The sequence below is a fragment of the Myxocyprinus asiaticus genome, chromosome 47 (genome assembly GCF_019703515.2).
Source record: "Myxocyprinus asiaticus isolate MX2 ecotype Aquarium Trade chromosome 47, UBuf_Myxa_2, whole genome shotgun sequence".
Lineage (NCBI taxonomy): Eukaryota > Metazoa > Chordata > Actinopteri > Cypriniformes > Catostomidae > Myxocyprinus > Myxocyprinus asiaticus.
In genome coordinates this window covers 9,996,966-10,013,174 of record NC_059390.1, presented here as the reverse complement: position 1 = coordinate 10,013,174, position 16,209 = coordinate 9,996,966, and the positions used below count along the sequence as shown (strand labels likewise).

Here is a 16,209-nt window from a genome sequence, read left to right as displayed (position 1 = left end):
CAAAGGAAATTTAAAAAGTTAAAAAGGAGGGACATACACGGTTTTGATCAAAACATCAAAGACGTGCAGCCCCCCTAACCCCACCTCTCTCTGTATGCAAACACGCATGAACGCATGATTTATGAGTGCCATTTTAATACCCCAAATTCTAGAACAGTTCAGAGGCCCAATTAGCCATCTAGAAGTCCACACTAAAATCTTTCCACCTGAAACAAGATCCATTAAGCCATGTGACGGGTCATAGATGGTGCCTGGTTACATGTAGGATTACATGGAAGCTGTCAAATGCCCTTACAAGGCAATTTTACACTGCCTTGATTAACCAGCCAGAAATACTATTGATACAATAGTGCTAAAATGCTACTGTCAGCTCTCCAAGCAAACACAAAGCTTTTGTTCTTAATGCACAAAAATCAAAGTATAAACAGAACTGCACTTCTTGACCTCATGCCCTAACTATACATCAATACACTGGAGAAAATGTGAGTATCGCCTGTAGTGTACAAAAGTTGCTTCCATGATGTTCTGGGTGGTTGCTAGGTGGTTGTGTACTGGCCCAAGTCAAAAGATCCCACCACAAAGACTCCATGACATTCTGGTTCTTATATGGCTCAGATGATCCCTTCAAGTTAAAGCGCTTAGAAAAGTAAAAGAACAAGCCCCATGATTTAAGGTCTCGTAGAACAAATTGTGTGGGACAAGTAATGCACTAAAGTTTAATACTAGGGTTATGGGTTTTGAAAAATCTCTATCCATAACCAACCCATTGAAACAGATGGAAATCATTGACTGATAAGAATGTTGTTGAAACCCTTAACCTCTCAATGGATAATTGGAATATTGTTCCAGGACAAACAATGATGTTGTTGCTCCAGGAATATGTCCTTCTTGAGGAAATCACATTATGCTCTGAATGTATTTGTGTGTGTGTGTGTGTGTGATGTTTATTATTGCTTTGGAAATATGAACCCTTGTTTATTGTGCTATTAAAGCTTCTTTAAATTCTTTGTGCAAAGGAGAGAGGACAAGTGGGGGAAAACACACATCTGGTAGTTATTGTGGTAGTTAGCATCGCTTCAGGAAATGGGCTGGTGTGTATTTGGCATGAAGGCCAAACATTTGTGCCTGTGTGCCATTCCAGCCCAAGCGACAGGAAGTACTGTTTACAGCCTAAAGGGGAATCGTGGATATGAGCCCTTGCGTCCCTCCTAATACCAACATGATAATAATAATCTTATCATAATCTTATGTCTGCGTCAGAGTTTTCCCACAGTTTCCGGTGAAGTTTCCAGGCAGCTAGTACCAAAATCTGGTCAACAGCCATAACTTCCAGTGACTAATGCATACAAACAGCTCCTAGCTGAATAAGTCGCTAAATTACTGTCTGTGCTGTCCACAAAACTGTCACCACATGGAAATGTATGATCAAACACTTATTACTCATACTTAACACATTTAAATGTGAACGCACCATAAACGTTTATTGTTTATTTTTCTTTAAAGATAATTACTATAGACTAATCCTAACCCTACCTCTAAAAGAAAACTTTTTTTTTGTATAAATAAATAAATAAATAAATATTTATTTAAATATGAATCATTTTTAAAGGGAGTTTTTTCTTCAGATTTTGCTTATTTTCTGCAGACAAATTTGTCCCCAAACTATAGCCAATCACAGGGTTGTTTTTGAGCATATGGGGGCCCAAAGCAAAGTCTTTCTTGGAGGCCCACAGAAACCCCTGGATCATAACATTCTCCCTTCCCACTCGGGCCACAAGGGGGCCCTTATAATTGTGAGCCACAACAGATGCCTAAGTCTTATGTGCAGCTTTTAACATATCTATATTTTAAAATAAATAAATAAATAAACCTTGCTTTGTCCCTGGTGGCTCGGGGGCCCTAAGCACCCACTTATACTGCTTATAGCTAGAAATGGCTCTGGCCGAGTACACACATGTTTGTTTTTCTATAATGGTGAGGACTTTCTAAACCTAAACCTACTAGAAAAGTTCATGTTTTTAGAATTTTTAAAATTGGTAACGCTTCACAATAAGGTGGTATTTGTTAACATTAGTTAACTACATTAGTTAACATGAACTAATAATAATCAATACTTTAAAAGCATTTATTAATCTTGGTTGATTAATGTTAATTTCAACACATTTTTAACATAAAATGTTGCATATGTTAACATTACTTAAAGGATTATGAACTAACATATATAAACAATAAACAATAGTATATTTATATATTAACATTATTAACCAATATTAAAAAATGCTGTAAAAAGTATTGCTCATTGTTAGAGACTTACTGTAAAGTGTTACCTTAAAAAAAAATCATTTACTTCAAATATTAATCGTTTTTCCAATTGAGTGTGTCCCCGGATGTCCCTAAGGGGAGGTTTTGTCAGATTGAACTTGTATATGGGGATAATTTTATCCTAAAACTATAGCTAAGTACTGTATGTACAAACACACACTCTTTGTGTGCCAGAAATGGAACAGCACTGAAAACCTCACTAATGTCTCCAGTGTTTTCGGCATCTAGGTGTGTGCGAATGTATGAAGGACAGTTTTATCAGTGGTCCCTCTGTGCATGTCTCTGGTAAAGTTTTTGGGGGTGGAGTTGTTGCCCTGATGACCTCATAAAGGTTTTGATCTGGACAGCTTGTGGTTGGCAGGCCTGCCCATCAATCATACTGACAGACAGCTGTCGACAACCAGTCTTTACTCGCAGTGGCAAAGACAACACCTGTTTGGATACTCACACAACACTAAATGAATCAAAATAGCTAGATGAATGTAATAACACTGAATCAATAGGCTCCAATCCACATCTATGTACGTGTCGTGAAAGACATTACAGAAGCTACTGTGCAGTTCACAAGAGAGGCATTCGTTTCATTGACCTCGCTGTGCCCATTCATGACCTGAAGGGGGAGGTGGGCCTTCAGGACCCCAGCTGTGACCATGAAGCATAGCTGGGGTCAAAATTAACCCCTGAACCACCTGCCCAACAAGCACACAATGCTTTTTAAATAAAATCATCACAGTGAAAACGGAAGGTCAAGTTGGTCTTGCATTTGGGATACATTGTCTCATAGTGTGGGTCATCCAGGTACTTCAGGCATACAGAAAATGTGTATTCTGTGATACATACTGCATGCTGCAAAATATTATTGAGCTCATACAGTGTCAAGCATACAAACTATATGCTTCTTACCTCTTCTGTCCTGTCTGAGAGTCACACTGGTCTCAGCAAAGCGAGCTTGATCCACACGATACCCCTGCTGTTGTAGAACTCGCTGATACAACTGAACCTCTGTATCTGTCGGAGCATGCTGACCTGTTAGAATAATGGCTTTTCCCGCACAGCTGCGTTTAGAATGTTGCACCTGAAAAATAGTATGGAAAAAAGCAGCAGAAAGATTATGTTTAGCAACCAGATTATTCAATTTTCTGATGAAAATCCGGGCGTTGCTTGCCCATGCAAAACCGTTGTGGGTGGATTGCTAGACCATTGCTATACACTTCTGTAGGTTGCTAAGATGTTCTGGGTGGTCGTTAGGGCATTGTTAGGTGGTTGCTGGGGTTTTCTGGGTGAATGCTAGGTGGTTACTTACTGGCCAGATTCAAAGTCTCTATGCTGTTCTGATCACTAGAAATGGCTTTCAATAAAAGTGTTTGAGATTGATTTCACCAACTGTATTATTCACTAGGTGAAAATTGTAAGTCTGATTGCTAAGAAACATACTAGCAGGTGAGAGACGGAGCGCGCATTAGCGCTAATCACTTAACCATCGGGACTCCCTGCTGAGTTAATGGTTTCAGCAATGGGAAAAAAGGATCCAAAATGACAAAAAAAATAATTCTGTCCCTGGGACGGACTCATGTGTTCTCTTCAAGTGACCAATGAGCTGCTTCTTTTACAAAAGAACTGACAAGATGTCAAGCTGATCTGAACGTTTTCATTGCACTCAGCAGCATTTCATCAAAAACACTCATTTTAATCCATAATGATTCTGCCACCAAGTGTTTTTCCACACTAAAATGACTCACAAAATCAGAAAGCAGAGGCGCAACAGTCTGTTTTTTTTAACGCCATTTCTTTATCCACTGAAAGCTGCATATAGACATACACATTCTACAGCAAGCCTCAAGAGGATAAATACACAATCACACACTTTCACAAGGTAAAGTTACTCCATGAATCACATCCTAAATAACGCTTTTACAATTGTTTTTGCACATGCGGTACACCTGTTGATATTTCTACAAACTCCATGTAAAATCTTAGAGAGATCTCAGCAAAACAGTCTGCATGTGTGACACCCTCGCCAAAATTGAGTTGTTTGGAGTCTGCTAGTGTGGTGCCGCCTTAAGCAACCACCAAGTCGCTACCCAGAACACCCTAGCAACTGCATAGCAATCAGCTACAAAAACACTCCGAACACTTTAGCAACTGCATAGCAACCACCCACCAGCTGATCTTCTTTTCCTCACACCTAAACATTTCTGCAAATTTTCCATGTTCATTCAACTTATTCCATTCATAAATCTTATTCCACTCATAACTCTCTCTCTCTCTCTCTCTCTCTCTCTCTCTCTCTCTCTCTCTCCTACATCCCACAGTCTGTCTCTCCTCCTCTCATCTGCTCTCTCGCCCTTGCCCCTCTTGGAGACCTCAGGCAACAGACGCTAATCTAAAACATGCAATTACTGGACTGCATTCATTTCGCACTGTATGTCTGTGGCCCAAGACACAAACATCATTACTTTATTAGAGCGGTGCCTAAAACATGTCAGCGCTTAAAGCAAGCAATAACAACTAATAAGAAATATCTCAATAAGAGAGCAAGAAAATAAAAATAAACGAGGGAGAGCTGAAAGTGAAAATGATGGCTACATTTACTTTAATAGGTTCTGAAATTAAATCAGCTATACAGAAAAACATTAAACCCCCTCAGCGAAGTTTTCCTTTAATTCCCACCACATATCAACTGGGAATGGTAATACGCATTTATAAATGTTAATTTTGTCTTGTGATGCGTGCAGGCTTCTATGAATATATGATTAAATCACAGCTGAAATACTGTCAAGTTGAAAATGATGAAAAGCGAGGTCGATTTAAAACAGGTGGGAGCCAGACTTACTCAACAACTTTAGTCTTTAATACAAATATGTGAACTCAAACTTGACAAGCTTTATTTCTTAGGGATTGTGCATGAGTATGTGAGAGACAGTGATGACTCTGTTTTGGTATGTGTGTAATTAAACACCGAGTGTTCAGACTAAAAATACTGCTACTATCTTTAAAGGTGCACTCAGTAAGATTTTAGCTGGCTCTTACTCATCCCATCGGTCACAGTAGTACTTGTGGTTTTGGACTCTATACTGACACCCATCGTCCTGGAGACTGGAAGTTTGTTTAGCAAATGCTGCCGCTTTACATCGAACATGTTTTATCTTCTGTTTTGTTGCTTTCAGTCTGTTTTATCCATCTCATAATACACAAATCCCTATAATGGACATTCTTGTATCCAATCCAAACGAATTTCCACGAGTTGTTGCATGCTAGACTGTGCAGTCGTGGCTCGCGAACTCTCTGCCCCGGCCGAACACAGCCTTGTGCTCGTGCTTGGTGTTCGATATCACGCCGCTTATCCTTGAGAGCGGCAGGTAGTAGCGGTTTGTTTCATGACTCCATCAGGGACCTCTTCTGTGGACATTTTTATCTTTTTACTTGCACTCATTCTGCTCAGACTGTCTGGTGGATCACACTCCTGTTTATCAATACCATACCACCATCAATCTGAACTATAATGTTGACTTGGGCTCTGTTGTTCTTTGTAGTAAGTGTATTGTGTTTGTTGTTTTATAGTTTGGTCTGCTTGATTTGTTTACATGTACTTTTATGTTTGAGCACTGGCTGAAAGCGCTATATAAAGTAAACACGTTATCATTATTGTCATCATTAGTGGTGGTAGTAAGACTGGAGTCTTCATCTCTTGTGAGTTTACATCATTTTCAATGCATTTTCAAAATGCTATTCATGTCTTTGTGTAAAACTTTTTTAATTAGTAAAAACCTACTTAGTGCACCTTTAAAGCCCATCCTCCTAAGACTGTACCCAAAGGGTCATGACCTTTACGACACACATGGCACAAAAAAGAACGCAAAGACACATAATACTGACAGAGAAACAATCACTCTGTTTAATTACATGTACTATGCTCACATACACAAGTGGGTATTTGTATATATACACAAATTATGCAAGTGTTGTTTGTGTAATACAATTAAACTAATCTAAGCAGATAACCCAGCACCTGTACTTACAGTCAAACAACTCAATTCTCACATGCCCCCTGCCCCAACAAACACAACCACATACACACATGCAGCTGACCAAGACACGGACCAGACCACCCCGAGAGATGCTATGCAGAAAACTCTTACAAAACACTCTATAGCACAATGTGTAAAGAAATTTTTTTTACCAAAGCAGTCCCATCGTAAATTGATGCCATCGGATGGAAATGCTATGGTATAGTGATATATACAATGGTAATGTATGGTTACCATATTTATTTTCAGTGGTACAGTACATGGCACTCCAGGGTGCTTCAAAGAATACAGTGGTATTACCATGGTACATGTCTAAAAACATGGTATTTACATGGTACAGGTAGAAAAAAAACATTTATTACCAATGTAAATGTAAAAATAAAAATAAAATGTTATTACCATGATACATGTAGAAACACACCTGTATTCCCATGTTGCATGTCCAAAAAAACAAACAACAACAAACAAAAAAAAACACATGGCACTGTATTACCATGGTACTTATAGAAAAAAAATTAAACAAAATTATTACCATGGTGCATGTCCAAAAAACATGGTATTACCATGATGCATGTAAGATTTGTTTTTTTGTTTATTTTACCATGGCATATGTCCAAAAAACATAGTATTACAATAGTGCATGTAGAGAAAAAAACAAAAACAAAAAAACGTATTATGGTACAAGTCCAAAAGATTTTGGCATGTTACCAAAACATTTAGTGCTCTGGTACGGTCAGACTAAAATAATTTAGTTTGTGAGTGTCCAGAGAGTTGTGCCCATAACAAAATACAATTATCATCTCATAAACCCTGCTCTGGTTACTTATGAGCCAAACATAACAGCCATAATTATTAGTCACTCTCTACATTCACATGCGTCAGAGGAAAGGCATTTTGAAAATTAACAAAGGGTAACATGGGCAATTGTATACTCAGAATAAACCGCATGTAATTGTTTACCTCTAAGCCACTGTAAAATTGGCTATATGCACACTTTTGATCATGTTTCCATCATCTTCTGGGTAAAATCCAAGAAACTATGTTGTAAAAGTTTCTACAAAGAACATAATCGTCCTGTAATCCAGATTCGATATATAACCTCAGTGCAAGGCACATCTGGGCCAGTTTAACTGAACAAGTCCATCACTTCAAGAAAATGCTTGAGATGAGGAGAGCAGGAGGGGGGAGAACAACAAAATGTGGGTTCTGTTAGTATTCAGCAGAGACCTCAAACCCTACTTGTCCATGCAAAGTGAATGGTTTACTTGGCCAAAGATTTGGCATTGGCTCAACATTTTATTCAAGCTTTTCCACTACAAACTTCTCCTTGTTTTTCTTTTCTCTCTCTTCCTCCCCCTCCACAAATACCCCTCTCTCTCTCTCTCTCTCTCTCTCTCTCGATGAAGGGTTCTGTTACCACTGGCTCCATGTATAAGATTCAGGGGTTAATCATGGCTGTCGTGAGGCACCCTTCTATTTATCTTTTCTCAGGACATATTTACACTTAGTTACTTCATGTGTGTTGATCGATCGGGTTGCTATCTGATTGGGTATGCACATCTACCCTTGGTCTCCACAAAATAGAGTTATGTCCGAACTACCATTCACATACTGTTTGCAAATTAAATTTTCTTTATATTTATTATATATATATATAGTTCACGTCCGTGGTGATGCTAATGCCAAGTAGTGAAATTTTGCCACACTTGATTTGCTCATGTCATCAAGGACTCACAGTGACACCTAGTGGTGTGGATGCAGCATCATTCAAAATCAATAGTTTTCAGTTACAGGTGCCATTGTAAAAATTCACTATTCACAATCAGCCATAATTCATTTAATCAAAGAATGGAAGTGTCCAATTGCAAGACGATTACTGAGATTAAACGAGTAATATTCAGCTGGTCATGTAATTCTAAAATGGCAGATTGCCATCTTTCTCGAATGCATCATGGAGAGCCTTTACACAGCTATCCGATCAGAAACCCGCATGAAGTGACCAAGTCTAAATAGAGACTTTTGACGCAAACCACATCATACACACACACAAACTGATATCATACCAAACACACCTCTCTGCCACATCTAGACCCTCCGTAACAGTGCGATGCAGAGTTTACGAAAGCAGTTCACGCTGCTTGCTGACCATCCGTACTTGTCCTCTCTCCACTCTCCCCAAGCAGCAGACAACAAACTCTCAGCATATTTGAACAGCACTAGAATGTACGCTTAAACTATGTGTCTTTAGCAAGCATTCAGCCCTGAAAATGATGGAGTGCAGTTGTTCGTGTAAACAGCAGGCCTAATATAGACTACAGTATGCATAGCATGTGCTAGACAGCAGGGTACCCTGTCTCCTGAGAGCATTGCGACAGCAGAGGTTCAGTTTTACGTCTTTTATACTTTGTGTCATATATTATATTGTGCTGTAATTGCGGTATAATTCATTTCCATTGCACAAATGGCGCCAAAGTTTAATACTTAGGGTTAGGATTTTGTTCAAATTCCTGAGATAACCCCCAGGTAGGAGTAATAGTTATAGTGATGCTTGTCTTAGCAAGAACCTTTAATAAAGAAATGGCTTGAATGTTGTCACACTTCAAATGTAGATTCTGTGAGATTAGTACCAAGACAGTTTAGCAGTGACGGACCACTGGTATTAAAATTAATGGGCGAAATTGGAAAGCCCAATGGCCAATCTGAGCTAAAGCACAGTTTATGAAACCGCTGTTGTCAGATTTTACTTCTGATTTGAAATATGTTCTTTGATCGTAATCTTAACCAAATGCTATGGAGATTTCAGTCTTACCCTATTCAAGAAGATAGAAGCTGTACTTTTATGCTGCTTGTAGCTGCCCAGCCTGCTGAGGAGCATTCCAAAGATGGCCGCTGAGTGGATTGACATGCTTTGAAAGGGACTTTGGATTGGTATGTGATATAAAAGAACATTTTTAAAGGCTGATAAAGTATAATGTCTGAGCACTGCATAGTGAGGTTCATCTTAGACCGACACATTGGCAGTCACTGCAGTTGTTCATATTATTAAAAGTATATGTATATGTATGTATGTGTGTGTGTGTGTGTGTGCGTGTGTGTAAACACTAAGAGTTAATCATCAGCTGAGACTGGATCAGCACCAGACAGACTCCAGTCCAGACAAGTGACTTTGTTAATGAGCTTCTCCTATTTGTCTCCTGGGGCAATGAGACGGCATTGGTTTTTGGGATGGGAAAACCTCACCATTCACAATACGCATAACCATTTTTCTTCAAATGAATGTTATGAATTCTGAATAGATATTTGTTATGTAACACTACATTAAGATAATCCACCAAAGAAACATTATGGTTATTATGCTGTTCACTCTGGCTGCTGTGCATAGAAAAAATAATAATAATTCTCTTTTAATATCAAACAAATACACAGAATCCTTAAAGGTATAGTTCACCCCCCAAATGAAAATTCTGTCATCATTTACCCTCGATGTCATTCCAAACCTATATAACTTTTTTTTTTATGGAGCACAAAAGGACATCAGAATGTTCAAGCTGCTCTCATCCAAAAAATGAAACAGGACAGTGACCAGGAGCTGTAAAGCTCCAAATAGGAAAAACTAAGCAACATAAAATGCCACAACAGTAGTTGATACAACTTGTTACCGTTCCTCTTTATTGCTGTTTTGAATACATTTATGCATATCAGTTGAGGGTTTTTTTTTTTTTTCGGTATAGAGTTGCGTCCAATTTGTTCCAGTCAGATTATAAACATGAGTGCTCAAAAGAGGTTTTGTTTCTAAGTTAATTTATAAGTTACTTATCAGTTATAAATCAATCATTAAATGGCAACCTTTAATGAATATGCTGCCTGAGTTTTTGTTTTTGCTCGGTCATTCGTTTGCTTCAGAAGACAAAGTGTGAGCTCGATGTGAATGCAGGCGCACAGGAACAGTTTTATAGTTTTTTGACTATAGTTTTTTCTCCGTTCTGACAAAATTAACTTCTATCTAAACTTCCTAATTTTATGATGTAGTTATGAAAAACAAATTTTATGGTACAATAAATCCGTCTGAAATAAATTTGATATTCATGAGATGGCACATTGTTATATAATACCATGTGTTCATGTGATGGCACATGGATATATAATATAGACAATGCTTTTCTAAAATTACCTTAAAAAAGACAAGATTTTAGTAGATTTTTTTCAATCCCTTTTTCTCTCCCTTTCTTGTACATCATTTATAGATTTAAAATGACAATAAAACAGAATAATAAATACGGTCAGTAGTGATGAAGCATACAGTCACTATTTGGCTTAGTAAGGCAGTGTTTTATGTTACTACTGAACAACAAACACATTTGGCCTGTAATATTTTAATTAGTATTTTCATTAATTTCAGATGGCAAAGGCTTTGAAGAAGGAACCAGTGTGGGAGAAATGTATTAATGTATCGCCATGGAAAGTAATACTAAAGTTCAGCACTATTGTACATTGAGTGTAAAGTTTTTATTCAACTTATACATTTTAAAAACTATTGGCTGATTAATCGGCTATCGGTCTGTTTTCCCACCTTAGTTATCGGTATTGGCAAAACACACTATCGGTCGACCTCTACCGTGGTCACCATTCACTTTCAGTGTATGTAAAAGAGCAGCTTGGATATTCTGCTATAAATTACTCCTTTTATGTTCCACGGAATTGCAAACAGGTTTCGAAAGACATGAGGGTGAGTAAATGATGGAATTTTTTGGGTGAACTATTAATTTAACATGGAGGTATTTGGCCAATTCACAAGCAAATTCCTTGTTTCCCGCTACACTAACTTTGTTACCTATGTGTTTGACTATTTATACTGCAGCCCCAGACACTGTATGGGATAGTATGGTCCTAAAACACAGAGGGTTCCCAATGATTGATAACTCTATTTGAGTGAACACACATACACGGCTCACTAACAGCTGATTGGAGACAGCTGTCATAGCTGTCATTGTACACTTCCTGCTCAGAGTTAGTTAGTGTAGGATTATCGGAAGCACACTGCCACAACCACGGCTTAATCCTAAACCTCTCTCACCTCTCATTGCTTTCCTGCCCTTTTCTTCTGCCTCACTGACCTTAAATCTGTTTTTCAATCTTTTGCTCTCTCTCACCAACACCACTACACACCCTGTATATGTACTGTACTTATATTGTTTTGTATACTGTATATTATATTTATTTTTACTGGTTTATTTGACAGGGACAATACTGAATAACACTGCTTCATAAGTTTAAGCAGCAGACGCTCTGTACACAGGCTTCTAGCTAGCTAATTTGCAGCACCTGTCCCTGGTTACACTTTAAGTTAAAAAAGAAAACAAACAAACAACAAGAAAGAAGCTGGGGGCCTGAGTAGCTCATTGAGTAAAGATGCTGTCTACCACCCCTGGAGTCATGAGTTTGAATCCAGGGCGTGCTGAGTGACTCCAGCCAGGTCTCCTAAGCAACCATATTGGCCCGGTTGCTAGGAAGGGTAGAGTCACATGGGGTAACCTCCTCGTGGTCGCTATAATGTGGTTCGCTCTCAGTGGGGCACGTGGTGAGTTGTGCGTGGATGCCATGGAGAATAGTGTGAAGCCTCCACAGGCACTAGGTCTCCGCAGTAACGCGCTCATCAAGCCACGTGATAAGATGCGCGGATTGACTGTTTTAGACGCGGAGGCAACCGAGATTCATCCTCCGCCACCCAGATTGAGGCGAGTCACTACGCCACCACGAGGACTAAGAGTGCATTGGGAATTGGGCATTCCAAATTGGGGAGAAAATACAAAAAGCAAGGAAATAAAAGATATATAGAATATGTAATAGACAATATAGAGACTATAAATCCAATGTTCACAAACCTGATTTTGTCTAAGCCAGTTTTTTTTTTTTTTTTTTTGCTATGGAAAACAGAAAATGTACAGTTTATATACACTGGCAGCCAAAAGTTTGGAATAATGTACAGATTTTGCTGTTTCGGAAGGAAATTGGTACTTTAATTCACCAAAGTGGCATTCGGCTGATTACAGAGTATAGTCAGGACATTATTGATGTAAAAAACAGCACCATCACTACTTGAAAAAAAAAAGTCATTTTTGATCAAATCTAGACAGGCCCCATTTCCAGCAGCCATCACTCCAACAGCTTATCCTTGAGTAATCATGCTAAATTGATAATTTGGTCCTAGAAAATCACGTCATTATATCAAACACAGTTGAAAGCTATTTGGTTCGTTAAATTAAGCTTAACATTGTCTGTGTTTGTTTTTGAGTTGCCACAGTATGCAATAGACTGGCATGTCTCAAGGTCAATATTGGGTCAAAAATGGCAAAAAAAGAAACAACTTTTCATACAAAGGTGTACACTACAGTCTTCAAAGACAAAGGACAACTGGCTCTAACAAGGACAGAAAGAGATGTGGAAGGCCAGATGTACAACTAAACAAGAGGATAAGTACATCAGAGTCTCTAGTGTGAGAAATAGACTCCTCACATGTCCTCAGCTGACAGCTTCATTGAATTCTACACCAGTTTATGGAGCATCTGAAGTTGTGTTGCTGTCTGTGCAGGAGTCTATTACAAAGCCTTTAGGATAAGTAACTGCATTACCAAAAACAAAAAAAACAACAATAATAATAATAATAATAAATTATATATATATATATATATATATATATATTACTAATGAAGTAAAAATCTTATTTTGTTAGACTGAGCAATAGCTTCTGTATAACCCTGCAAAGATTGCCACTGCTGAATAATCCTCCTTATTTTATAAAAAACAAAGCTGTCCCATATCTTCCCAGCCTTTCATGTTGAAACAAAACAATTAAAACGAATAAAATCATACAAATTACAGATTAAAAAATACATTCAACAAAGGCCAAGCTGCAGAGTTCAACACGTCCCTGTTCAATAGGGGTGCCAGAGTGAGAGGAAAGTGTTTATGAGTTTGTTATATCATGAGTACTTGATATGGCATGTTTACTGTGTTATAATGCAAACCATCAAGTCATGTTCCCATAAGTGCCTATCAATTCTGATTGTCTCATTTTTTAAGGTTTTGCCCCTTTATATTTTCTTAAAGAGATAGTTCACCCAAATATGAAAATTATGTCATCATTTACTCATCCTCATGTTGTACCAAACCTGTATGACTTTCTTCTGTGAAACACAAAATGAAATTTTAGGCACAATGTTGGCCTCAGTCACCATTTTTCATGCAATCTTTTTTCCATTCAATGAAAGCGATTGGTGACTGAGGCTAACATTGTGCCAAAAATTTCCTTTTGTGTTACACAGAAGACGTACGGGTTTGGAACAACATGAGAGTGAGCAAATGACAATTTTCATTTTTTGGGTGAACTATCCCTTTAAGAGCTCTCTCTTGTGCCCCACTACCCTTTGAACAAAAGTCATAAATAAATCAATGGCTAGGCATCTAGCATGACAGAAGTCTTTATTGATGGTATCTCCCCTTAGATCCTACTATGCTGTACTGACATAACTCTTCCCTGCTGATGTCAATCATCCCAGCTCTCCAACGAAAGCATGTGTGTGCTCATAAATAACTCCTCCTTCATGTGGTCTCTTAGACCAGTGGATGTCCAGCCTTGAGTTTCTCCTCCTAAAATACCCCCACAAAGACACCCATCATAAATAAACAGAACTGGCTGGCTATTTTAAACCACAGGTTTCATGCTGAACAGGGGGGAAGACAAATATCCCAACACAACAACCTTACCTCAAATCATGAGAACGTGCAAATGCATAAAACAAAGTCGCTATTATACAACATCAGTACATCAAGAATAAAGGATCTATAGGCCTATCCATTGTTTTTAACTAAGGCTATAGCAGTAATAAAATAATGTCATAAATATTATAAATAAATTAAATAATGAATAAAAACTACATTTGATTATTAGATAATCATTTATTAATATGTTTATTATTAAAATATTATTTTATACATTTAAATTTTTCAAAATTTTCAAATAAAAAATGATTTTTAGATTATATATTGAAAATGTATGTAACATAATGTATATATAATGAATATTTCCCCTTCTGAACAGCTGCCATTATTTCCCACTTCAAACTTTTTTCTTTCTTTTTTTAGAATATATATATTACAATATATATACATATATATATTATAATCATATATATATATATATTATAATCATATATATATACATATATATATATATATATATTATAATCATATATATGATTATAATATATATGTATATATATTGTAATCATATATATTATTATAATATATATATATATATATATATATATATATATATATATAAAAACTTGAACTACAGTAGTTTTCAAACATATATAAAAAGGTGTCATATTATATTTACAAAACTGATGCTTCTAGAAGAGGTTTTAGTCTCTCTGGTTTCTTCAGTATAGTAATGTCTGATTATTAGGCTACCATTTATTAATATGTGATCATACTTTTTTGATTAACATTTAATAATTTATTCAAATGTATATTAAAATATAATAAATAAAATACATATAATAACATATACTGTATTATGTTTAATTATATTAATGCAAAATAATAAAAATATACAAAATGATATATGTTAATATGTTAAAAATATGCATTTATCAAAATAACTGTTCATAATATTACTGAGGGAATGAAAGCAGTTTTCAAACACACAGGAAAGTGCCATACTTACAAAGCTATAAGTCTGTGATGCTTCCAGAAGAGATATGAGCCTCTCTGGGTGCTTGAGTAGTAGTTTATAATCAAACACCACTGATTTGTTCCTTTGGTCCCGCTGACTGGACTTGAACTCGTTGCTGTCACGGTCAATAGTCAAGGTGTGGTAAAAGAGCCCCAGTGCTATCCCCAGAAGCAGAAGGGGACCCGTGCAACACCTCCGACGGAGCGTCCAGATCCCACGGAAAAGCATTCCCACAACTGCACAAATATTCCTGGACAGAGTCAAGAGACATACCATTGGGAATGTGCCTTTGGTGCCCGCATCATCCCTCTACGGATCACGCCGAGACGCGTCCAGCAACGCGAACTTTAGGAATCCAATGCGCCCTTTAAAAGCGCACATATGAGAAACACAACTTCGTGACAGGGTCATTGCAAAACTTGAGTCCTTTAAACCCAACGCAACTTCTTAAGCAGTCTCCCAATTTTACTAATCCGACGTGCGTCAGAGCTGGTCGTAACCTCTCAGTGTAGCGGTCGGTGTATCCAAATAGAGTGAAAAGTTTCTCTAAAGGCTTCTTTCTTGTCTCATAGCAGCTGAGCCCCTCGGTTGAATAAAAACACTCCCGAATAGAGGAACCTCATGACTGAGAGTGATGATACGCCTCCTTCACACAGCGCGCAGTCAGAAGGCGCCTGCCTCCCTTTACCAAACCGCTTTAAAGCCGTGTCTCTCAAACTAAGGGGGAGTTCACAAGGGTTCGTTCTTGTATTCCGTCTGCGCTATTTTTTAATTGTTCGTCTATGTACACATACAACGGACATCTTTAGCCGTTGCGTCGCATCTCGCTGTTTTGTCAGCGTCTTGATCGCCAAATGACGTTGCGTTTTTTAGACGGCGTTTTTAAGTTAATAAAAGTCCTAATTAAAAGTTTAAGGGCCGTTCACACCGAAAACGTATTTTTGAACAAATAGAACTAGACACCGCGCCACGGATAGAGCGGAAAGCAGGAGTCTCGAGACTTGTTTTTAACCGTTGAAGTTCTTGTTAACTTGCCACGTGGTCTAAAAACGGTACCATGCTCATGTATGTTAAAGCAAGCTGAAAGGAGGGTGTTTTCTTGATTTCATGGTAACTGTGTAC

At 37.7% G+C, this 16,209-nt stretch overlaps 1 protein-coding gene across 1 annotated transcript in view; it reads right to left on the bottom strand.

The window, feature by feature from the left end:
• LOC127436592 (cadherin-like and PC-esterase domain-containing protein 1) overlaps window positions 1–15,819 on the bottom strand; it is a 63,054-nt gene extending 47,235 nt beyond the window's left edge. Inside the window, exons 1-2 of the mRNA XM_051690857.1 lie at window positions 15,079–15,819; window positions 3,226–3,397 (exon numbers count right to left, since the gene is read on the bottom strand). Of these exons, the coding sequence (XP_051546817.1) occupies window positions 3,226–3,397; window positions 15,079–15,363 (457 nt within the window). The 5' untranslated portion in view covers window positions 15,364–15,819. The remainder of the gene's footprint in view (window positions 1–3,225; window positions 3,398–15,078) is intronic.
• Between the last annotated feature and the right edge of the window lie 390 nt (window positions 15,820–16,209).